This window comes from Panthera leo, chromosome D1, assembly GCF_018350215.1.
Source record: "Panthera leo isolate Ple1 chromosome D1, P.leo_Ple1_pat1.1, whole genome shotgun sequence".
In the NCBI taxonomy this organism is placed as follows: domain Eukaryota; kingdom Metazoa; phylum Chordata; class Mammalia; order Carnivora; family Felidae; genus Panthera; species Panthera leo.
The window spans coordinates 88970366-88995092 of NC_056688.1; the positions used below are offsets into that span (position 1 = coordinate 88970366).

Sequence of the window (24727 nt, forward strand, 5' to 3'; positions counted from 1 at the left end):
GGATTGTTTGAATCTGGTTCAAGTCTGCGTTGGCTGTGCTCTCTTACTTTTGTCAATATGTACAGCGGCTATGTGCAAATTACATGCTAATCCATTATCAAATTTGGAGCAAATTATGAAACATACTTTGAAATGTCAATAACTATTGCCACAGACTAGGTAAGGGTGGAGCAGAAACTCAGCGGGTTCCGTGATCAATTGTCGCGAGGAGCACAGTGCCCACTAGAATTTTCTTTGAAATACTTCGTTTCAAGAGTGTATATATATATATGTATATATATATATATATATATATATACATATATATATATAGAAGCTAGATCATCAGAGTTCCCTAAGGCAGGTATTTGCTTTTAATCAACACATGGGCAAACTCTACAAGACATTTCAAGAGAATTAACTTCTAGAGGCTTCTAACAGAATCTCTTGCGCGTAACGAAGCGGAAGCATGAAAAACACTTGACGGGATCACACGCTGAGTGTCTGCTCGTCATCCCAAATCCCCGGAGTGCACCACATTGCGTTAGTCGCATCCCCCGGGGAAAAGAGCGCCCACGGCTCTGCATTTAGAGAGAAAAGGGAAGCCGGCAAGAATGCGCGTTCAGTTCCAACTGGTTCCTCCAGCAGCATCCATCCAAACAATAATACGGGCGAGAAAACGAGACGGTTACGAAGCATGACTTGGCGAACACACAGCACCGTGCCTATCACTGACTCACAACAGATCCTCGAAGCCTCGGCTAACGGATTAAGTAAACACAGAAATAAATGCATCTTTTTTTCTTTTTAAAGAAAGCTTGTTTTGAACTCTCTTTTACCATAAGATAAGCTGGGGAGTTTATTCAAGAATTTGCTGAGAGTCATATCCTTATTTTTCACGCTTCCAAGGTTCTTCCTCAACACCGCCGTCGGCTGACTTTCCGTTGGCTGCCAGAGTTACCTGAAAATAATCACCATCAACATCCAGCTTACAGGCCACGAACCAGAAAACCACCCCGTGGGTTATGTGGAGAAGCACGAGATCTGAGTTACACTACATGACTTACATGTTGGTTTCAAATGTGGTTCTTTCCAAATTGATTTTGAGCCTGTCTTGCTTTTCGACACTGATTTGTAAATAGTGAAAAGTACATATTTGCCTTGGGGAGTACAGAGGAACTGGAGAGAGTCTGAAATTTGGGACATGAGTTCTACTAATGCTTTCAGGGTGGCGGGGGCGTCTAGCTACACATAGACCCATCAGAGAATAATGCAGCCCTTAACAAACAGTGCCCTTGTGCTACTCCATACAACCAGAGAAAAATCCAGAACTAGACAGCTAGTTCTACTCATGCACAGCTAGTGAAGGGTTCAGTTGCCATGAGGCCAGGTGGAGTTTATACACGTCCAGTTTCGAAATCGGAAATCATGATGGCGTGGATACCAGGTAAGCTGTCCAGGCTTTAAAAATCGAGAAGGAAAGGGGAATTAAAAGCCAGACGTCCAAATTATTTCCAAATTATATCCAAATTATTCCCATGCAGGCATTTAACAATCAAGTATAACCACCAGAGTGTCTCTATTATGCTTCCCTGGCTCGAAGCGAACTGAACCCTCACACAGCGTGGGAGGTATTCCCCTCCACTTCTAAATCATTTTCCTAGCTTACCTTCCATCTGTCTGTCCTCAACGTCATGTGCAAACTTAAACCCACGACTGATATTCCACATAATGGAGAGACTGGATTTATGGAAGCATTAGGATATGGAGACATGACAAATGCAGCAATGTTGGAAAGAAATCGGATCTTCTTAACCCGAGAGGCAGCGAAACGCATGCGTTAGGAACACACACTACCATGCTAGGAACAGAACACAAGTGCCCTTCACAAACCGAGCGAATGAAAACAGAAGCCATTCGTTTCTCCAACCCCCACGTGGGCGCCCATAGTTTTCTAGAAAGACCATGCAACAAGCCATGACCACCCCACATGCAGTTATTCTGATGACAATTAAAAAGCTCTCACGTAACTTCCAACTACAAGGGCAAGGCAAGAGTTTGAAAACAGCAGACACCAACATGACGTAGCAACGCTCGAAGTGGTTAACATTTTGACCAGAGCGGCAGCAAATTTGTTTCCCCTTCAGTGAACTCTCAGGAAAGACTGCCAGGAACAAACTGTCTGCCTGGAGAAAGCTGCCTGTTCGCTCTGACCTTGAATGTGCCTATTTGGCTTTCCGTGATGAACCAGATCAATAGCTGTACAAAAGTATAAATCATGCTGTGCGGCCTTTGGAACACCAGGCCGCACTTGGGGGTGTGCCCTGCTGTGGCCGTCACTGTTGTTGAATACTGGGGCCTGTGTTTCGAAAGTGGCCGGGACAGCCCCTTTTTTGGCATTTCTTTTTCTGAGCCGGTTCAAGGAAGCCAGGACTCTAACTCCCCGGTCCATCCCACCCTGCTCTGCTCCAACCACCTGGGTAATAGAAAAGCAGGAAGGGGAGGGGGCTGACAGGAAGCATTGACGTCTCCCATCTTGGTTTTTAAAACAGTGAGATGGAGAATGGACCAGAAGAAAGTTCAAAGGCAGGAATAAATGTGACTCAGATATTCTGGGAAAGTGTGCAAATTCATCTTGATGGCTCTGGCTGCCTCCTCTCGTGCATCAGTGGCAACTCAGTTTCGTTGGTCTAGGTGGGAAGAGGTGTTCGCCTCACCTCGCAAAGGCTGAGGCCAACTAACCTTCGGTGAGCCGAACCCAATGACTTCACTGAAAAATCCAAACGGCCAGACAGTTATTAAACCAACATGGCCATTCGGCATGTCCCTGACCTGCTCAGTGTCCTTTCGACCATGTAAATGCTAATTCACCAAGTTTGCAGGTGGTTGGGTAGGCAGTCAGTTATAGAAACGGACTAAGCCAGTATCTCTACAGAACTGGCCAGCAACAAAGTTGTCTGAACAAAGCACAGGGTCAAGATGCTAAAAGGATACATACAACAAATATTTATAGAGTGCCTACTGCATGCCAGGTACTGCTTTAGGTGCTGGGATACAGCAGTGATAAATGCGGAAACAGGGTCTCTCCTCATGGGCTTGCTTCCTAGTGATAGGGACAGTTCACAAATCTCTTCCTTTAGGGGGCTTGAGTTGTTTTTGCTCTAAGAACATAGCAAACTTCTCCTAATGTCCTTTAAGAAAAAGAACCCAGGAAGTCTGAAATCTAAATGTATCTCCATATCTATATACGATCTTTTTCAAAACATGTCCTTCTAACACTATTAGGAAGCCTCTTGAGAAGCTCCAAAAGAGCCACACCACAGGCAATTAGTCACTACGATTCTTCTTACATATAATTGCAAAATGTAAAAATGTATGGTGATTTCATTTTATTTGATGCTATTCTTTTTCCTTGTATGGCAGTAACTTGGAATCAACCCTTCTCTTTCCTACAAAATTGTACATTCGCTTTTCTGTCCTCCCATTGCCTATTTCAGGGCTTTGCAGGTAACGGGCACTCAATAAATATCTGATGAATGATCAAAATATAGGAGGTCACAGGAATGAGATGCTTAATTAAACCCCACAAGGCACACAATAAATATTGTTAAATAGAGCACAGAGCCATGTCATGAGAATGTGGACCCTTGTTGACCCAAATTTTGACGGGGAATAATCCAGCACATTCATCTAGACGTGGGAAGAGCTAACTTCCTAGGAGAATGGAATATGCGCTTTAGATACATCTGAATTTCGAATAATTTGAATCATTTTCACTGAGTCAATTAGTTTTTGCAGTTGCTCTTGATGGCTAAGTCCTTCCTTAATTTGTACCAGAGCCTTGGTTCACCCACACGTGTACCCGGTAGAGAGGGGGTGAGCAAAAGACTACTGCTGGCCCATTAGACTTCTGGACCTACGTTACAATCCAGTAAAGAGAAGCACTTCTGTGTCACCCTTATTTGCCTGGCAGAGGCCATGTGTCTGTTTGGAATGACCCAGAAGTAACCCAGGGAGAAATTAACTATTAAATAAGATCCTGTCAGCAGGAATCAAAAGAATATCAGAAACCTGTACTGGGTGCCGATTGCCTTCAGATGCTACTTGGAACCATTTGGGCAACCCAACTCCCAGAGTTGACTCTGCTCACCTGCCAGGGTTTCTCCAAGTTTGCTTCACTCTGGTCATGACACTCTGTCTTTGACAATGTCAAGTTAGTTACAATGAAGGCTAGACAGAGCCCATCAAGCTTGAAGACTTAGTACCCAGCAGCTTGGAAAAGAGTCCAGAACATCCATGCTTCAAGAAAGATGGTGCCACCACTGTGTGAAATGTAGTGGCTATGGGGTAATTGTCCTCAGGGATAGTTATCCTTTACTTGAAACAGCTTCCCCATTCTTGGAGCACAGTGACTGCAAGGTCAAAACTCACCTTCCCACAAAAATAATTAAGAGAAAAATAGTTGCACAAAGTCGTGTGGGCACATTTTTGACCAGCATGTAATATACACCAAGTAGGAATACTTGTGCTACATATATTGAGTGATTCTGGGTATTTCTCTTAGTGTTTCATTCAAGGAATAGAATATTTGAAATCCAACAAAGCCTTAAGAACCACAAATTCTTCGGCAAAATGTTCAAGAAAACCAATCAAATTTGTGGAGTGGGTGGAAAGGGGGGGGTGGTCAAAATGATTGTTTTACATCACATGGATGAAACAAGCAACCGACTGGCTCTTTGACTGTTAGATCTGCCACGTTAGACACAGAGTTAGATGATCTGGGACTCATAGAAGCTTGGGTTACATGATTCTTCAGAAAAATAAATGTGACAATAATACATGCAGGACTTTTGGTGCTTGTCTTAGGAAACTGAGCATGCACTATTATATACAGGTCTCAATATCCATGAACGGGAAAGGTACCTTGCACTCATCTACTATGACAGAGTTGTGTGCAGCATAGACACATTGATTAGAGTTGCTTTCCCTATGGTTCTTCATGTCATCATAAATGGACTGAGTCTTGGTCATTTCAATATCTTCATGCACTCGATGCTGGGAGTCAATAGTATCCAGCTCAGACTTGGAGAGGTGATAGACAATCCCAGCCCCAAAGGAGTCACCCACAACATTGACTGAAGTCCTCATCCTGTCCCTGGGAACAAAGAACAAAAATGTTTAGTGAAGAAGCAGTGACATGGTGGTTGAGAGGCCAAGGTCTAGAACCCGGGGTTGAGTTCTGGCTCTACTTTTCCCTTTGCCTGATCTGGGGCAAGTTACTTAATCTTCATGAGCCTTGATTTCCTTGTTGGTCAACCGGAGAGAGCAATCATATCTGTCTCATAAACTTGTGTGACAATCAAATGAGATAATGTACGTAAAGGCCTTAGCAAAACGTCTGGTGGATGGTAGAAACCCAATAAACAACAGCAAAGAGAAAGGAGAGAAGGAAGAAATGGACGACAATAATTCTCAGATCTCGGAATTAGCACCCAAAGCTCCAGACACTGTTAGCTGTGTCCTCTTGATTTCCACTGTTCTTCAAGGACACCAGATCACATCCGCTTATTTTGCTTATTAATCCTACCTGTGAATTCTCCTATGATAGAAAATTCATCTCTTCGTAAGGATTGAAATTAACATTGCCTTTCCCTCTGCACTTCAGTCTCCCACCGACACATACATATACACAGGCACAGGCACAGCTGATGGGTGAGAAACCCGGCCACAATTTTCTCCCTGACCAATAAGCACAGTGATTCTGTGTCCTGGAAAAACCAAAATACATTGTCTTTCTCTGTTAACCAAAAAAAAAAAAAAAAATTTAAATCTTCCAGAGTGCCTCTTGAATCAGGAAGTGTTCAGAAAAACCCTCCCTCCAATCTTGTTTCCCAAGTTCTGATTTAAAAAAAAAAAAAAAAAAAGCAGGATGGCCCAGAAGCTTCCCTCTCAGAAAGTCAGCACCAGGAAAACTAAGTTCTTAAGAGTAAGTGGTGTTCTGTCGTCCACTAGTTCAGATTGGTGTGAAAAGTCCTTCTAACCGTGTTTATGAGATACTCAAAGTCTGAAAGAGAAGGGTGCTGGAAACTTTTTTTAAAAGAATTTAAGCAAAAATGCTGCTAAAATCTCTGTCCAGGACACTCTAGCTTTTAATTCAGAAAATATACATAAGGACACCAGAATCAGCTCAAGGCAAAGTGAAAGTCTTAACTGGTTCTTAGAACAAAGGCCTAAAATAAATTCCAGTTGCTACCATCCAATCTATTTCTCATTAGAGAAGAAGAATGACGCTGCACCAAGAGGACTGGCTTCCTCGCAAGGAGCTTGTGAGCAGCTATCCTCTGGGTTCAAGTGAGAAGATCCTGCCCATACAAAAGTCAAGATCAGACCCTGACATCAGCTCTCAGGGGCATCTCTCCACCTAAGAATGCTCTTCTCTTCCTTTCCACTTTGGAGAATCTGCCGCAGGGTGGTAAAATCTATACATGAACGAAGACTGGGTCTTTAAGTCATCCACAAAATTAGGCATCTGAGGCAGAGACTGGGTGTGAGAAGGCATACATAATGATGATTAAGAAAAACTATGGGCTCTGGAGACAGCCCGACTTGGATTCAGATGCCACTTTTTTCTTTTACTTGTTGGACAGCCCTGACCCTAGTTAACCTTTGTGACCCTTAGTTGCATTAACTATAAAATGGAAATAATAAAAATATCTACCACCTTGGGTTGAAGATTAAATAAGATAGCAACGTGCTTAGTACAGTTCCAGACATTCAGCAAGGATTCACAAAACATTAGTTATTACATGAGGTGTACTTTAAATATTACCGTTATTCTTATGAAGTTAATTTAAACATATTTTTGGCAACTCCTAGGTAGAACATCCAAACATCCTAGTTAAGCTACTATCTCCCCCGAAAACATCCATAAACATTTGCAGGACATTTCCCGTGGCAGCACTCCCAACCAACCAGCTGAGTTATTTGCCCATCATTTAGCTGTGGCCTACTCTGTTGTTTTTCAACTTTACTTTCAATCCCTCCTGGCGTGTGTTCTGAGTCACGCACCCAACATCCTTGGCCAATGGTTACATTCCAAAGAGCGCTAAAGACGTCAAGAGGAATCCACTGGGTACTCTTTTGTTTCACGGCCCAGGAGAATCTACATCATTTTCAAGTAGAAGGACCAAAGGTGATGGTGGGGTGATGATGATAGTGGCTGATATATTACATTTAATATGTAGAAGGATATGCTTTCCAGATATTACCTTGTTTAATCCTCACTACAGTAAGAAGTACTGTTATCCACACTGAGGAAATTGAAACACAGGGGTATGGAGAGATTAAATGGCTTCCCAAAGTCACACATCCTAGTGAAGTCATAGAAACGAAAAATTTGAGCACAGGACGTGTGCCTCCAGAATGCACTGTCTGCCACATGCTGCAAAGCACCTGGGAGCCAGAAAGCTCTGAACCTGAACCTAGTTCGGCCACTTACTAGTCGTGTAACCTGGGTGACCTCCTCTACCAGAATTTTTCTCAGGCAGGCAAAATACCTATTTTATAGCATTTCAAGAAGACAAAACCAGTTCCTGATCCACAGTTGATATTCATTACATTCTGGTTCCTTCCCCTTTAGGGAACAGCCATCACTCATACCCCCATTTTATGGGCAAAAGCACAAGACACTGTCCTCAAGGGCTAATGGCTTTTTAAGTTTAATAAATCCATTGCCACTCAAATGGATGATACAAGTTTACAAACTCTTGTTTCTTCAACTTTTGACTTTCTCTGATACCAAATCTCTACTCTCCAAAGAAGCCACTGAACCAAATTTTTTGACTAGGATATCTGTTCCATACTCTCAAATCTCCTTTTTATTTTATTTTTTTTATGGTTTACTTATTTTTGAGACAGAGACAGAACATGAGTGGGGGAAAGGCAGAGAGAGAGGGAGACACAGAATCCAGAGCAGGCTCCAGCCTCTGAGCTGTCAGCACAGAGCCCAACGCAGGGCTTGAACCCACAAACTGCGAGACCATGACCTGAGCCAAAGTCGGACGCTTATTTGAGCCGTACAGGCTCAGGTCTCCTTGAGTTTGAAAATGAACCTGGCCAGAGGAAATAGCTATCAGGCCAGGAATGAATGGAAGACAGAATCGAGCAGAATCAAAGCATACTGATGTTCCACACCAAAATCAAGAAGGAAAGGGCCCTGGACTTAGGGCTGGAAGCTCAACCCAGATCTTCTGACTCTCTTACCTTGAGCAAATCACCTCTCACCTGACCATGAAATACGGAATGGGGCTAATCCGAACCTCACAGAAGATTATGAGGGTTAAATAAAATGAGAGAAATATTTGGAATGCCATAACTACTCATTAAAGACTGCAGGAGCACAAAAGCATCAAAATGGCTACACAGAAATAAGAAGACAACACAGACTCTAATACTTGCTGAGTTCTTTGTTAGCTCATTCATTCATTCATTCATTCAACAGGTGTACAATGAGCATCTTTGTGCAGGGCACTATGTCAAGTGTCCTGGCAACGAAGAACAAGAAATGGCTCTTCCTATGCTCCCTCTTCCTCCAAGAACCCACGCTCTCTTTACGGGCGCTATGGGATTTAGTAGGTAGGACATTTTATCTACACTTGGGCCCCTGCAAAAGCTTGAGTAGAAGCGTGCCAAGTTTGGACCTGCGGATAAGTCTGAGAAAACGAGCTAGAGAGAAGAAATCGATAATGTGAAATCGAGGAGAGAGAAGCACGCAAGGCCACTCAGGAGGCAAACGAATGTAATGAGAGGCAGAAGGGAAGAACTGACCAAATCACGTATGGCCTCATCAGCCAAGTTCAGGAGGTCAGGGCTTTGTCCCAAGTGTCACGAGGAGCCACTGAGGAGCAGCAAGGGCACGCTTGCTCCCATATGAAGACCGGTCTGAAGAAGGGCAAGGCTGAAAGAGCAAAACCCACTTGGTGAAGATGTGATGGAAGATGATGAGACAGAATTACAGGACTTGAGGACTGATTGGTCATAGAGAATAAACAAGAAAAGAGTCAAGGATTCCTCTCAGGTATCGGGTTTGGGCAGCTGGCGTCGATATGTCTACTGGCAACCAGTAGACCGTACCACCATGTGTAGGGGACATGACGGGTCGGGGTGAGAAAGGTTCTCATGTCAGCTTGAACATACTGGGGCTGAGGGTTGGGACCCAGCAAAGGAGAGATGTGCCATAAGTGGTTGGGAATCTGGACTAAAGATCAGGACCGACAACTGGGCTGCAGTTAGTGAATTAGGAGGCGACACCTAAAGAGGCCATGGGGAGATGCCACAGGTGTTTTGGGTTCATTCTTGGAGAGAATGCAGAGTGGGAAGAAAAAACAGTCTTATCTAGGACCCTGAGAGTGACCAAGACTTAAGGAGTGGGCAAAGGAATAAGAGTCCGCAAACGTGGAAGAAAACTTAGAAGAGTTTGAGGGAAGCATGTTGCAAAAGTAAGGGTGTGATGGACAATTCCAATGACTGCCTGGAGATCAGGTAAGAGAAGAAAAAGAAGCGCCCCTTGGTTTTAGCAACAAAGAGGCCATCGCTGCCAGGGCAGTTGCAAGCCAGAGGCAGAGACAGAAGCCAGCTCGCCACGGGTAGAAAAGTGAATGAGAACTGAGTAAGTAGTGATATTATTTATAATCGTCTTATTCAAGACGATTGACTGAGAAGGTAAAGAGAGCGAGGGGAAGATGGTGGGAGACGGGAGATAGGATTTTTTTGGTTTGCCATTGAGGCCACCAGGGGGGATGTCTGACCAACTCTGGGGAAGTCCAAGTGTGGCCAAAAACAGGATATGGGAGTTTATGGTTCACATATGGAAAATTTCTCCACAGGCAAATGCTTTCATTTTGCCTCACAACCAGCCTTGACTGTTCAGGAAACCCTGCTGACCTCAGGAGCTTCAAGCCTACTTGGTAAAAAGAATTTCAGAGGGCCTGATGCTGTCCTTGAGTCTGGACACTCTGTGTCAGACCTGTGAAAAGGGGACAGAGGTGAGATCCGAACTGGCGTTGAATGGGATCCGCTGCGGATGACACAGCTTTGGGGGCCACCAGGAACCAAAGGCGAGAGAGGGGCTTGCCTAAGTTATTCATACTGAGGTACTGGGTCTGGTTTCCTGGGAGAAAAGTAATTGCTAAGGTGCGCTCTCTTTTTTCTATCCCTTGATCTAAATCCTCTGGCAGGAAGGGGCGCCTGGGTGGCTCAGTCGGTTGAGCGTCTGACTTCGGCTCAGGTCATGACCTCACACTTTGTGAGTTCGAGCCCCGCATCAGGCTCTGTGCTGATGGCCCAGAGCCTGGAGCCTGCTTCGGATTCTGTGTCTCCCTCTCTCTCTGCCCCTCCCCTGCTCATGCTCTGTGTCTCTCTGTCTCAAAAATAAATAAAAACATTAAGAAAAAAAAATTAAAAAAAAAAAAATAAATCCTCTGGCAGGAAGGTGTTAGAATTGTCTGCAAGTCCTGGTTCTCACAGAATAACAGAGCCAAGGGAGCAGGGTTACTCAGGGTCATCTGGGTCTTTGAATTGGGCTGAACCATATGAAGTTGCCGCTTCTACAAGTTCCCAAAGGTCACATATTGGCAATTTCATGTGACTCAACTTAACATTCACAGGTAACAAACCATCATGTCTGCCTCTCAGAATGCAGGGTGCACAGTAATAGCGGAGGGGCCGCCTGAGGCCCCAGGCCTGAGAAGTCTGGCACAATCCTAAACATCCAAGGGCTAAAGCCACATGGGGTTGAGAAGGGAAGGAGGGCCTACGGAAGCATTGGTTAAGAGTGTGAACTCTGGATGGGAGCCCTGATTGCAATCCTGGGTACGGCAGGCCAAGTCACTTAGCTTCTCCTGCTCATTTGTAAAATATGGAAAGTAATCCCTCCTTCCAAGCTTGTTGAGAAGATAGTAACTGTTAATGTGTCCTGAGTGCTTGTCATCAAGAGGACCTCAGCCAAATTCTGCATATAAAAGGTCTGACACCAACCCAGTGCTCAGCTGTTGGCCCATCCCCCTCTTCCTTCTTCCCCTCCTACTCCTCATCTTCTCAGTCCCAGTGAAAAGGGGAGTAGACCACTTCCTCTTTTGTTCTTCCACCAAGTCTTGTGCATTCCTCTTTTTGCACTTAGCACACTCAGGTTGGGATTTTTTTGACCACATCTGTCCCCATTACTAGATGATAAGCTCTTTGAGCACGGACACCGTGTTGTATCTATTTGTGATATGGGCAGGGTGGGGGAACCTGGTGGGCGGGTGCGTTGAAGGAGGGGTGGGGAGGGGCTGTTAAAGAGAGCAGGTTAACTCTAGAAAGAGGACTGTCTTTGTTCAGCAAATGTCTGGTTGGGTGCCTTGGAGGTGAAAAGTTAGGGCAAGGGCAAGATGGAGAGGGAGGAGGAGGGAGAGACAGAGCCCAAATTACCTTGCCTACAAAAACAAGACACGTGTCCTGAGCTCCGGGGGCAAACACAGGGAGGCCCAGCAACACAGGGAGAGATTGGGACCAAAGTGAAAAACTGGGCAGGGACAGGTCCCTAGAAGGGGGTGGCAAGCACTAAAAGATTTATTTTTTATTTTTTTAAGTTTATTTACTTTGAGAGGGTTGGAAGGGCACGGAGAGAGGGAGAGAGAGAGAGAGGATCCCAAGAGAATCCTGACACGGGGCTTGAACTCACCAACCGTGAGATCACAACCTGAGCTGAAATCAAGAGTCAGACACTTGACCAACTGAGCCGCCCAAGCGCCCCAAGGATTTATTTTTCAAGGAGAAAAGGTGCCTAACACTCAATTTTTGCTTCCGTGCTCCCTGAAATTATTCACACTGATTATTACTTCAAGGAAACAAAACTCAAGATTCAATTGCAAATATAGGGAGATTTTGTCTGTTTCATCTTATAACTCTCCTGAGCTCTGCCCCTCCCCTTTGTTTTTCCATGAACACATATTTCTTTTGTGATGCATTGAAGAATGATTCTGCTGCGCAGAACTGTAGCCCCACCTCCACCCCACCCCCAAACTGCAATCTCGCTGCTTCCAGTCAGGGACGTTGGCAGGGGAGGGAAGGACTCGGGGAAAGAGTGACATCCCAGCTGGCGTTGACATCACTGGAGGTCAGGAAAGTTGTAGAAAAGAACTCTGGTGGGAGCAGGGAGTCACGGCACAAGACTTCAACAATAAACTCCCAGCATCTTCAGAGATGTGATAGATGGAGGGATTGGTCTTCTCTTCCACCAGATATGGAGTGGGGTTTCGATCACACGTAGCGGCACAAGTGTGTCTTAAATAAGAGAACGAGACCCCAGATTGGCGGGCCTGGACCCCCAAGGGACAGCCAGATCACCTGGGTTTGAATCCTAGTTCAGTCACTCGATATCCACTACATTGGGATAAATTACTTTTCTCTGAGCCTCAGTCTCCTCAACTGTAAAATGGGGATAATACTATGAACCGGTCTCATCATTGGGGGCACCTTTGAAACAGGTCCCTGTAAAGTGCTTAGAACACTGCCTGACATTTCAGGAGCACTTGCTAGGTATTAGCTATGAGTATCCCGAGTCCTTTCCATCTGTTCTCGTCGGCTGGATGCGTGAACTGTCAACTGGTATTCAAAAACCGTAGCGGTGCTTAGATACCCACAATCAGGGACTCCTACTCCCCCTTCCGCGTCTCCAGTCTCTGGTTTCTGGAAGTGAGGTCCCTGGCCTGCATCACCTGGGAACTTGTTGGCAATGTCAATTCTTGGTCCCCACCCCAGACCTCCTGAATCTCCAGGACGTTTGGGTGTGTGCTCAGGTTTGAGAATCCCTGCTCTATTCCCTCCAGGGAGGGATGTTAACAGGGAGCCTCAGAGAGCACCCCCTCACACACACCCCCGCCAAAGGGTGGAGGCCCTTAAGGTCTTCCTAGTAAGTTCACCTCTATCCCCCAGCTAGTAAATGTGTCCCCAGAAAAGACCTCCCCAGCAGTCTCATGTGATAAATGAGCCGCAGATCCACTCGGGTTTTCACTTTATTTTGGCTTCCCTTTGGCCACCTGTGGCCAGACCCCGTTATTTACGACCTTTTCCTGGGACTGGCTCCCAGTTTTCACTCCATCCTGCTTCCTTCAGAGAGAGAGAGGGGTGTCAGCGAGGTCTCTTATAAATATCAGTGGAGGATTCCCGACACAAAGGGCTTCTTGGCCCCAGGGGAAGGTTCTGGTTTTACCAGCCCCGCCCATCCGGTGTTTGAGGACTCCCGGCATTTTTCAGGGCCCAGAATCTTGGTTTTCACCATGACATTTACAGAGCAGCTAAGCCTGCCCACTGAAAAGCATCCAGGGCTTGGCGGGCAGTAAGGAGGCTGGCAGATCTCCAGCAGCTGGCAAACACTGTCGCACATTAAATGTCACTGCGGGCTTTGTTTGGTTTTAAATTGAAAAATTGCTAGAGTTATGAGAGCTTACGAGCTTTGCCCGGAGAGAATAATAAATCCCCTCACCTTTTCCTTTTCTCTGCTTTTCCCCCACACACTATTTTACTAGGGAACGGCCAGCCTCCCCCACACCTCTGTCTCAACCCTCCCCCCTACCCCATTCACACTGTAATGGGCCCCCAACAGCCACGGAGCCCATGACCAAGAGCATGTTTCCAGAACTCCACTTGCTGGCGAGAAAGAATGTACCACCATTACTAATTCAAAGCAGATCTGACCTAGCTACAGACCCCTACGCACATTTTCCCTGGATCCTCTATCCTCCGTTTTTCTTCTCTTCTTAAAAGGAACGTTCAGGCTTATTTGTGTACAAACATCCATCACCAGCAGAATCCTAGTCCGGGTCTTAAAACCAGAAGGGCACTCAAGGGCATTGGGTCTAGACTCCGCTTTTAAGCCAACAAGTTCCCATTCCCATTGTACACATGACACAGGGGAAGTCCAGAGAGTAGCTTGTGCGAAGTCCTCCAGAGAATAAGCACGGAGCTCAGATCCAGGGCTCCTGCCCCTTTGCTTTCCTTTCTCCAGTTACATGCCCCTCGCACCCCCCACCCCCACCCCCTGCACCTGAGATCAGACCCCAGAACCAGAGAACAGCTCTTCATTTCTTCCTTCCTTTCCACTGCCAGCCTGGGATCGAGTTTTCTCATATACGGTTTCATCAATATAGGTAAACCAAATGTATCATCATTCTTGGGTTCGGCCAACTCCCTTCAGCTGGCATGATTCCACCATGGAGTTAGGACGCCCTGCTCTCCGTGCAAGTACGCACATGAGCGCACTAGTGTGGGGTGATCGGGGAGGACCCAGCCCTCCGATTCCATTCGCTGGCATTTAGGTCAGAAGTGGGCAGGGTCTTGGATGTTTCATGAAAGGACTCTCATCCAACAGGCTTGGAAGCAAACGACTGCCAAGAAGACCAGGGTCCACAATGGTCTCAGAGTAGCTGAGACCTTGATTGTACCCCATTTGTCCCCACTTAGGCTTTTTCTGCTCTTTTGTTCTAATCTTGAGAGGAGGAAAAAACAGGTCAAATGGAAAATTCCCTTTTATTATGTAAAATCAGAGGTGACCCTAATAGGTCTGTCTTCCCTAACCTTTCCTTGGGCCTCTTTGCTTCTGCCCATTGCTAGATCTCCTTGGTTCTAAGTATGAAGTTGTGTCAGGTGGGACGTAGCTCTCCAGCGCTGTAGGCAAGACACTTAAACCTTTCTGATTCCTGGTTTACTCATCTGTGAAACAGCCCTTAGGGCTCTTTAGGAATTAATCGCCAACAGATGCAAAGAACATGGCGGTCTCCGCCAAGTATCATCTCCTTTTCTTCATCTCCTGATGATATTACTGCATTTGTTTTCCACTCAAAGTAAGGAATTTACATTAGAATGAGGGGAGGCAGCCTCTATAATGACAATTTTTTGAAAAGATAAACCTCTAATGGTGGAATCCAAGCCTCCGAAACAAACCCAAGAAGAGGCTAGGCAACGTAGTCACAGCAGGTAAGGTAGCCCGATGATACACGGGTTCAGGAGGTTCCAGGAACAAAGGGTCAGAGGACCTAGTAAGCAAAAGTCACAGGGGAAGCAGATTTAATTTTAATAGCTTCCTCTGTCTTTCTTCCTGTGTGGAAAGGCCCCTACACGCAGCAAGTCTGTGGTTAAACTGAGCACACATTTATTGAGCTCCTACTGACCCTAAACTATTGAAAATGCCTTCATTTCCCCCTTGTCCTCCCCCACTGAAGCCTACCCCACTCCTTCGCCTCCTTCATCCCATCCCCTCCCAATGCTTCCACCCACACACCACTACTGAGTCGCAGCGGCCATGACTGTGTGGTCTGAACTGAAGTCCTGAGAAAGGCTCCCCTTGGGGCCTTCACAGGTGCCGAGAATAACCAAGCTAGCGGGGACGACCCCACCCCACCCCCTAAGAGACACTGGCAGAGACAGAAACGAGGCTATTTCGCTTACTCGTCACCTTCCCACTAAAGGTATTTCCAGAGCATATCTCCGGTGATGAAAGAGCCAGTGAGGAAGATCCATGACCTTCCTCGCAGCCCTCCCTGAGGTGAACAGATCACCTCCAGGGAGCCACTTCTCCATTCTCGCCTAAACCTTAACAGCAGACAAGTTCTATGGAGAGGCCAGTCTCCCTCCTAGCTTCCCAGACGTCCTTCCTTTCAGCCACGTGCACATTTTTCTCTTTGGAAGGGTGAATGAAGGGGGAAGGAACTGTGGTTTTAGCACGTGGGAAACTCGAGTCCATTAAAGATGGCTCCTGGCTCCTAAAATCTATGCTGACAGATGTCAGAAACATTGTCACTGCCATGTGGAAGTTTTTAAAAGTGTGTGGGCACTTTGGCCTTGGACCTCTGCATCAGCACTTGTCACTCTGCTCTGACACCGAACCCAACAGCATTCCCCAGTCCCTGTCCCTTAGCTCCAAGACTGGACATGAGGCATCAGTGTGTACTCCACAGAACATTGAGAGGCTGAGTGGGCTCTTAGCAAGATCAACTCCCATCTCCCTACTGGGGACCTTCTGGCCAGACATCCCCACCTTTGTCAATGGGCAGTGAGTGTCCTACATTTGGAAAATGCCCTTCACGGATAAACACACTGGGAAAGGTAGCTAGGCCACGCGTACACAGTCAAGTTCAAATTTCTCTGCATGGCCATACATGGTATCCATTTTTTGCCCCAGTGTTCACCAATCCCTGCCTCCCACTCTGTGCTCCATCAATGCCACATCACTCCTAGGTCCCCACACTGCTGGCTGCCTCAGTGCCTTTGCACATGGCCTTGATTGGAAGGTCCTGTTTCCTTCTCTACCTACATCTCCCTACCAGTTATGATTCAGCTCAGCTATCACTGCCTTTGGAAGCTTGACTAGAGCCATGATGACGAATGTGGTGGCCTCCCAAACCCAGCCAACCTAGAGTCAAATCTCTGTTCACTCTCAAGTCACCTTACCTCCCCACACCTCCGTTTCCTCATCTATACAACAAGAGTGATAATACCAAAACTTCAGGGTTAGAGAGCATAAGATATAAAGTGCCTGGTGCAGTGGCTGACATACAGTACCCATGCAAATTCAGTTGCCATTTTCATTATTTCCTGATTCGTCCACTCTAGACTAGGATGGGTGCCTCTTTCTATCACTAGCCTTTCATTTTATTTTTTAATATTTATTTTTTATATTAAATATAATTTATTGTCAAATTGCTTTCCATACAACACCCAGTGCTCAGCCCAACAGGTGCCCTCCTCCATGCCCATCACCCCCTTTCCCTTCTCCCCCACCCCCCATCAACCCTCAGTTCGTTCTCAGTATTTAAGCGTCTCTTATGGTTTGTCTCCCTCCCTCTTGGTAATTTTTCCCCCTCCCCTCCCCCATGGTCTTCTGTTAAGTTTCTCAGGATCCACGTATGAGTGAAAACATATGATATCTGTCTTTCTCTGCCTGACTTATCTCACTTAGCATAATACCCTCCAGCTCCATCCACATTGCTGCAAATGGCCAGATTTCATTCGTCCTCACTGCCAACTAGTATTCCATTGTATATATAAACCACATCTTCTTTATCCATTCGTCAGTTGATGGACATTTAGGCTCGTTTCATAATTTGGCTTATCTCTACGAGTACGGTAATAAAATAACCAAGGTCACAACAACAGAGAGCAAGTAACAATCTCCGAAAGAACACCTCCCGAAGGGCCAGGCCCTGGACAATGTATGACCCTCCTTTAATATAGCAGTGCTCACAGGTGCAGAGCACACATCACTATCCTTTTATATCTGTGTGCTATTTTTTGATCTATTTTATTGGAGTATAATTAACATACAATAAAATGTATCCATTTTAAGTGCATGGTTTGATGAGTTTTGACAAATGTAGACACCTGTGCATACCGGTGCCTACGGAACATTTCTACCACCCCTCATGATTTCCCTGTGCCCCTTCCCAGTTAGTCTCTGCACCCCCTCCAGGCCCAGGCAACCACTAAGCTCTTTCTATCGCTAGAGATTATACTGTCTTTCCTAGGGCTTCATATAAACGGGATCATACAGCATACACTCCCTCGTGTTTCTTCACTCGACATCATGGATTGAGACCCTCCGCAGGCATCAGTAGTGGGCTCCTTACTGTGATGCTTTAAACTTTGTATTATAATTTATGTGATTCCTCCACTGGACTGTGAGGCCCTCGAGGATTCCTTCTTCCTCTTTGGTTCCCAGTCAGGCTCTCCATAAATGTTAGAGGGAAGAAGGGAGGAAAGGAGAGAGGCAGTTGTCACGGGGATTGGCTAAGACCTTGGCTGAAACCTTGCCTCTGGGAGGCAGTACTCACATCCCCAGCAGAGCCCCATCCACCAGCACTTACAGCAGCCAGTCCACAGCCACCAGCAGGCTGATGTCCTCCGTTGGCAGGCCCACAGCCGTCAGGATGAGAAGCATGGTGACGAGGCCCGCGCTGGGGATACTGGCCGCACCGACGCTCGCCAGCGTGGCCGTGAGGCTGAGAGAACAGAGAAGACCGGGTCACAGGAGAAAGAGGACTTGGAAAAACCATCCCTGGCAGGCAACGTGAAGCTCCAATTTTCCCGGCAGTCATAAAGGTTCTTTTCTTTCTCAAGGAATAGAGAAATCTAGAGTACCGAGACCCAGGAATTAGGGTCTATTGGATTCTACTCAACTGTGACGGAAATTTGTAAACCCATGGATCGGAGCCTTATCCTCAGCATGATAGCCAACTAGCCTAATATATCACAGGGCTCAACTAAGGTAAGCGGGGCTCTGAAGCAGGCAAGGAAATAATAAAGGAGGAAAACAAATTGCCCTTAATCCTCCCATGGGAACATCACTGCATTCATTTCTGCTTACGCCTTTACCTCTCCGTCAGCCCCAGAGACATCTGGACTCTGAGGCAAGAGTCTGAGGAGGCCACTGCCAATGTTAACATGAGAACTCACAATAGCAAATATCCAGACCCAACTGAGTGGACATGAGGGAAACAAATCAACAGATTCCAAATGACATTAAGTTTGAGACGCCTGGACATTTCACCATGGACTGGAAAATACATTATTCAAAACGAGGGCGCCAAGAAAAGATAATGAAATAACAGGAGGCTTTCTTTCTGAAGCATCTCACCACTTGCAATGCCAAGGGCACACCCAGCACCATTTTGAAGTTGTCTCTGGAGGAGGGTTTCATCTAGGGCTCGAGTGCCCTGGCTAGACACCAGGGGGTCTCTGTGGTCCAGCAAAGGGCAATAACCTGTCTCCCTTTTCTCTGGATGCCATTTGCAAAAGTCGTCATTTCTAAATGGAAAGATGCTTCTGAAAATATAGACTCCCAACTTGCTTTTGTGGGTGCTGTAAAGAAAAGGAGGGGCTTTATTTGCAGTTAGATCATTCTAGACTTTCTAGAGTAGGCCAGCTAGCTCCAAACTAAGAGTTGGGCTCCCAAATCGGTTTGAAAGAGCCCAGACCATTGTTGTGACCAAGCACAGAATCCTTACAGGACTTATAGTGGGGAGGGACCTGAATTTACCTAATCTTACATATGAGGAAAGGAAGGCCCTAGGAGGTTTCGTAGTACACTGGTTTTCCATAGTGCCATCCTTCCAGATTTAGACCTGTCACCATAGAGACACCTCCCCTAGGTGGGGTCTACAGAACCCATCTGTGCTATTCCCCTGCCCCTTCGTTGCGGAGCGGGTGTTAAGGCTTCAAGAACTCCGTATTCCTGGGATCCTTCTGGGTCATAGGAGGTAGTAATATTAGTGGTTATCAATGAGGATTATGGGATTAAACAACCTGGATTCAAACCCCAGCTCTTCCAATGATTAACCGCATGACTTTGAGCAACTTAACCTCTTTGCGCCTTGACTTCCTTATCTGCAGCAAAGGAGATAATAATGGTGTCTCACTCATGGGGTATCAGGAGCTAATAAATAAAAAGCACTTAGAAGAGGCCAGGCACATTGCCACCGCCCAGTAAATGTGAATTATCTTATCAGGAAATCTGGGCAGGGTGAGGTCACTTTGCAATAAAAACTTCTCTAAAGCCCCAAGAGTTACAAGGTGGGAATTCTCAGCCATTTCCCTGACAAGGACAACAACACTAGGAAAGGGGGACTTCCCAAATCCCAACAGTCGTGGCCTCAGCCGTTTTATTTACAACATCAGTTGCTTCTGTTATGAGTCACTCTGACACATCCCTTTGCACTTTGGCCACACGGTCTGCCTGGTCCCTCTGGGTCGTGTGAGACGAAATCCTATAAAGAGAATTCTTCCTGGCAGTCGGTTCCCCCACACAGTCCCTCTATCCCAATTAATACCCTCATCCTACCATGGGCAGAGTGTCTGGGTGATTCTAAGTCCTGCAACCGCTTCTTGGGGCCGTGATCTCCTCTCCATCTCTCTATCCCTTTCTGCTTTTCCTGTCGTGCCACTCACTAGCCCACTTCTCTGAGGCTGGTTCTTGGATTCTGTGCAAGGTATGACACACACATTGTCACAGCAGAACTGCACAGTAACCCTGCAAAGTACATATGGTAGCATCTGCGTTCCATCTGGGCAAACCACAAATTGGATGGATGGAGAAACTTAGGGTCAAACAGGTTGACCATGGTCTGCTGGGATTGGAACACTTATCTACTGGATTGCAATGCCATGCCGGCCCCTGAGACACCCCCCCCCCCCCCCCCCCCACCGATCCCTTCCAACACCAAAAACTCTGAATTAATCAATCCCGATCATTGGTCGCTGGTCCATTCTTCCATCTCTTAATTTTTCATCTAACAGTGTGAACTTGATGGGCCAAGAATTCAGGGACCAGAATTCATCTTGTTTGGCTTCAAAAGAAGGGCTTTGTTAGGAAGCCTTGTTTGTCTCTGAGTTTTAAAGCAAGAGAGGTTGGTGGTCTCACGTGCAATCTGTGAGAACATGATTGAGAAGCCGTGACACCCGGATCTGAAGCATGTTTTCCACTGAGTAACAACATCATGGTACTCACTACATCACTGTCACATTGTTTTTTCGTATTCTAGAAGAACTGTATTTTATTGAGCATCAGTAATAATGATAATAGTAGCTAACATTTATTGATAGGTGACTGTGTTCCAGGCACAACGCTCACTCCCCCCTGGTGTGATGGGATTATTGTCCCCATCACACCAGTGAGGAAACTGAGGCTCCCGTACAGTACTGCTGTGGACTGATCGGTGTTCCCCCACCACCAAATTCGTTTGTTGAAGCCCTAATCTCCAGTGTGATGGTGTCTGAAGACACGGCCTTTGCGGGTAAGTAGATCATGAGGGCTTAGTGCTCTGATCAGAGAGACGTAAGAGAGCTTGCTCTCTCTCCATGCACCAAGGAAAGGCCAGGCAAGCAAACAGCTTGCAGTCATGCACAAGCCAAGAAGAGAGAGTCACCGGGAACTGAATTTGCCAGCACCTTCACCTTGGATTTCCCAGCCTCCAGAACTATGAGAAATAAATATGTATCGTTTGATGGTCTATGGTCTTGCGTTATAGCCGTCTGAGCTAAGACAAGTATGGACCTTGAGGGTGGTTGTAAGGATTAGACAAATTAATATATGCACAGAGGTGTGACTTTAAGTTTATGGAGAAGCAACGTGGTTGATTGATTGATTCATTTATTCTAGACAGAGAGAAAATTAGAGTTGGGGAGAGAGGTGGTGGGGGGGAGAGAAAGAGAGACAGAGAGAGAGAGAGAGAGGAAGAGAGAGAATCCCAAGCAGACTCCACGCTTAGTGTGGAGCCTGACGCGGTGCTTGATCCCATGACCCTGCGATCATGACCTGAGCTGAAATCAAGAGTCAGACGCTCAACCACCTGAGTCGCCCAGGTGCCCCAGAAGCTATGTGTTGTTTTTTTAAATTTATACCCAAGTTAGTTAGCATATAGTGCAATATGATTTCAGGAGTAGAATCCAGTGATTCATCCCCTACGTATAACACGCGGTGCTCATCCCAATGAGTGTCCTCCTTAACACCCATCACCCATTTAGCCCATTCCCCCAGCCATGACCCCTCCAGCGACCCTCAGTTTGTTCTCGACATTTAAGAGTCTCTTGTGTTTTGTCCCCCTCCCTGTTTTTGCTTCCCTTCCCTTACGTTCATCTGTTTTGTACCTTAAATCCCACGGACGAGTGAAGTCACAGGATAATCGTCTTTCTCTAACTTCACTTAGCATAATATACTCTAGTTCTATCCATGTTGTTGTAAATGGCAAGATTTCATTCTTTTTGATAAAAGCACTGTGTTTTTAATGTCCTCTTGGGAAGGTGTTCTTCCCGAATTTCTTTTTTTCTTTTTTAAATGTTTATGTATTGATTTTGAGAGAGCATGAGCTGAGAAGGGGCAGAGAGAGAGGGAGACTGAGAATCCCAAGCAGGCTCCATCCCAGCATGAGACCATGACCTGAGCTGAAATCAAGAGCTGGACGCTTAACCAACTAAGTCACCCAGGTGCCCCTCTTCCTAAATGTCTTAAACAATGAATACATAGGGTAAAAAACAGATTTAGTATACTTGTTAGCTATTTGTAATAAAATGGTTTATACTCTATTGAGGAATCTCTTCCTTCCAGTATTTCATCATTTCTGCCATCACCCTCTGAAATGCTGAAGGGAACATATTTTAACGAAAGGAAAACTAGATCCAGAGTCAGCTGATATCGGCCCCAGTGACGGCCCTCCCGGCTCATTAATGGGGCAGCTTTGGACAAACCGCCATGCTCCTTGAAGCCTGTGCTTCCTCATCTATTAAACAGACAGAGAAATAACTGCCTTGCAACATCACAGGACCGTGAAAAATCAAGTAATATCAAATTTCCAAAGCAATTTCACATGCGCGGTACAAACAGAGGGCATGAGTATGAGCCTGCTTCTTTCCTGTCACAATATTTTCCCTTTGAGACAGCCAATAATTCCTCTTCTGTGTTATTTCCTTCATTATTCTTCCACCAGGAGAACTGAAATCCAAGTGGCCCTGTCAAATGGAGTTAGTGGGGAAGGGACGAAGGTTAAATGTTGTTTCAGTGCTTCCCCACCTGCACCCCTCACCTCACAGTCACAATCTGGCCTCCATCCAAGATAACACCATTCATTTGGGCAATAAAGATGGCGGCCACTGCTTCATAAAGGGCTGTACCGTCCATGTTGATGGTTGCTCCAACTGGGAGGACAAATCTGGTTACACGCTTATCAATCCCCAGGTTTTCTTCCAAGCAACGGAAGGTAACAGGCAAAGTTCCCGCACTGAGGAACAAAGACAGAAAGAGAGAGACAAGAGTTTATGTCCACTTTAGAGAAACAGGACAAAACTCAAACTGGAATGCCAACCACAAAGTTTTTGTTCGTTTGTTCCAATCAGGCCATGTGACATGCAGAAAGCAGTGTTTGGAGGCAAATTAAAGACCAACTGTCTGGAGGTTCAAATTCAATCTTATTACGATGCTCATAGGCAGCAAGCTCTTTTTGTTGCTTCTGGTTTTCAAGATCTACTTAGAGGTTCACATTCTTTTTCCTTTGATCAGTGTTTCCCTCTTGGATGAAATATTAAAGGCCATCTGACTGCCCACATTAATTGAGCTGCTAAAAAAAAAAAAAAAAATGTGTCAGGAACCAATCAGCTGTCAACAGTGAAATGGAATGAGGAATTTTTGAATGACCCATAATTTCATGCTAGAAACGCTGTTTCCAACGATGCATGGACTGCATCCAGCCTCTGGGAATTGCCCTGAGCTAATTTTGACAATGCTGGATAAACATGTTAAGTACCATTTAGCCTGAACCTGAGCTTCTAGCAATTCACTGGGGACCCCTATACACAATCCAACTCCCTAATACATGGTCATTGGCCAACTGTACAGTCTTTCCAACAACATAGGGCAGAAAAGCATATGCTCTGTAGCTAATCAAAGACCCAATATGGAATGACTCCACCCCCACTCCGCCCTGGAAATTCCTGTCCGGAACTCACCACCGCATGACCCAGCCTCAAGGGCCAGAACCCCTGACATGTTCGTGTGTCTTCTAAATTAGGAGACCTGTAAGGATAAGGGTTGCTGACGGCCAAAATATTATTTCCATGTGGAGGGAGGTACATGGGAGGGTAGGTGGATTTGCTTCCAAGTTTAAGTAATATGGAAAGAAATGCAGAACGCCCATACTGCCATGCGAGTTCTTTGCGGTCCTTTCTCTTTTGGGGTTTTTTTGGTTTGGGGTTTTTCTGTTTGGTTCTTTTGATTTTGTTTCTGTTTTTTTTTTTTTTTTTTTTTTTTTTTTTTTTTTTGCTTGTTTGCTTTTTTTTTCTATTCAAAGCTTAGTAAAGTGAACTGGGGAACCTCCAATGCAGACACACTTATTTCTAGCACACACGGACAGCCTCATAGCTTCCTCCTTCTACTGGTCAGAACCAGGGCTCCCGCCAAGTTTGACATAGACCCTTGCCAGAGGTCTCAGTTTCTCAGAGAGTAGTAGAGAGCCACCAGCTTCAGAAAAGCTAAAGAGAATGCAGATTCCAGGGCCTACTCAGAAACAGGAAGCAGAAGCTCTAAAATTAGAGTCGCCTAAATCTGCATCTTATTAAACCACTGATAAACAAGCTCCTAATAACAATCTTAGGGACGTCAGAGTCATCTTATGGCAATATTCTTTGTGATTTCAAGTCAGAGGTCTGTCTTATGCCTCCTCCTTGCTCTTAGGGAGAAGAAATGAATGTTTGGAGACCTCTCATTACTAACACCTTATAAACCCAGGGAGAAAAGTTGAGGTCATTGTATTTGGTTAGCTGCTCCATTTTAATGAGACATTAGTGTCCCTTTATTCCTCCCACCCCCAGGCCCTCCCCACCCCACCCTTTCTTAGGACCCCTTTGAAGGTTTCTAGGACACCATGACTAGTCTGAAATGGCAGCTGTGGTTGGTGGCTGGGATTTTCAACGATATGAATCTAGCAAACTTCTGGGCGGACGAGAATATAATAATTTTTATTATGGTATTCATTTTCCCAAAATGTCATCAAGAGGTCTTTGGACAATTAAATAGATTAGGGAAAGTAATTGACAAGGTATGAAAATATTCTCGATTTCTTTACTGCATGGGCTTTGTGTCTTAAAAGTCTATACCCAACCAATTCAAAATGGGACTTGGGAGTTTTAACTCTTTCCTGTCCTTCCAACATTCTGACGTGGATGTCTTCAT

General features: G+C 45.7%; 1 protein-coding gene across 1 annotated transcript in view; it reads right to left on the reverse strand.

Moving 5' to 3' along the window:
* Positions 1 to 833: 833 nt before the first annotated feature.
* SLC1A2 (solute carrier family 1 member 2) overlaps positions 834 to 24727 on the reverse strand; it is a 102227-nt gene continuing 78333 nt past the window's right edge. Inside the window, exons 8-11 of the mRNA XM_042904842.1 lie at positions 22587 to 22781; positions 17877 to 18011; positions 4903 to 5134; positions 834 to 940 (exon numbers count right to left, since the gene is read on the reverse strand). Of these exons, the coding sequence (XP_042760776.1) occupies positions 869 to 940; positions 4903 to 5134; positions 17877 to 18011; positions 22587 to 22781 (634 nt within the window). The 3' untranslated portion in view covers positions 834 to 868. The remainder of the gene's footprint in view (positions 941 to 4902; positions 5135 to 17876; positions 18012 to 22586; positions 22782 to 24727) is intronic.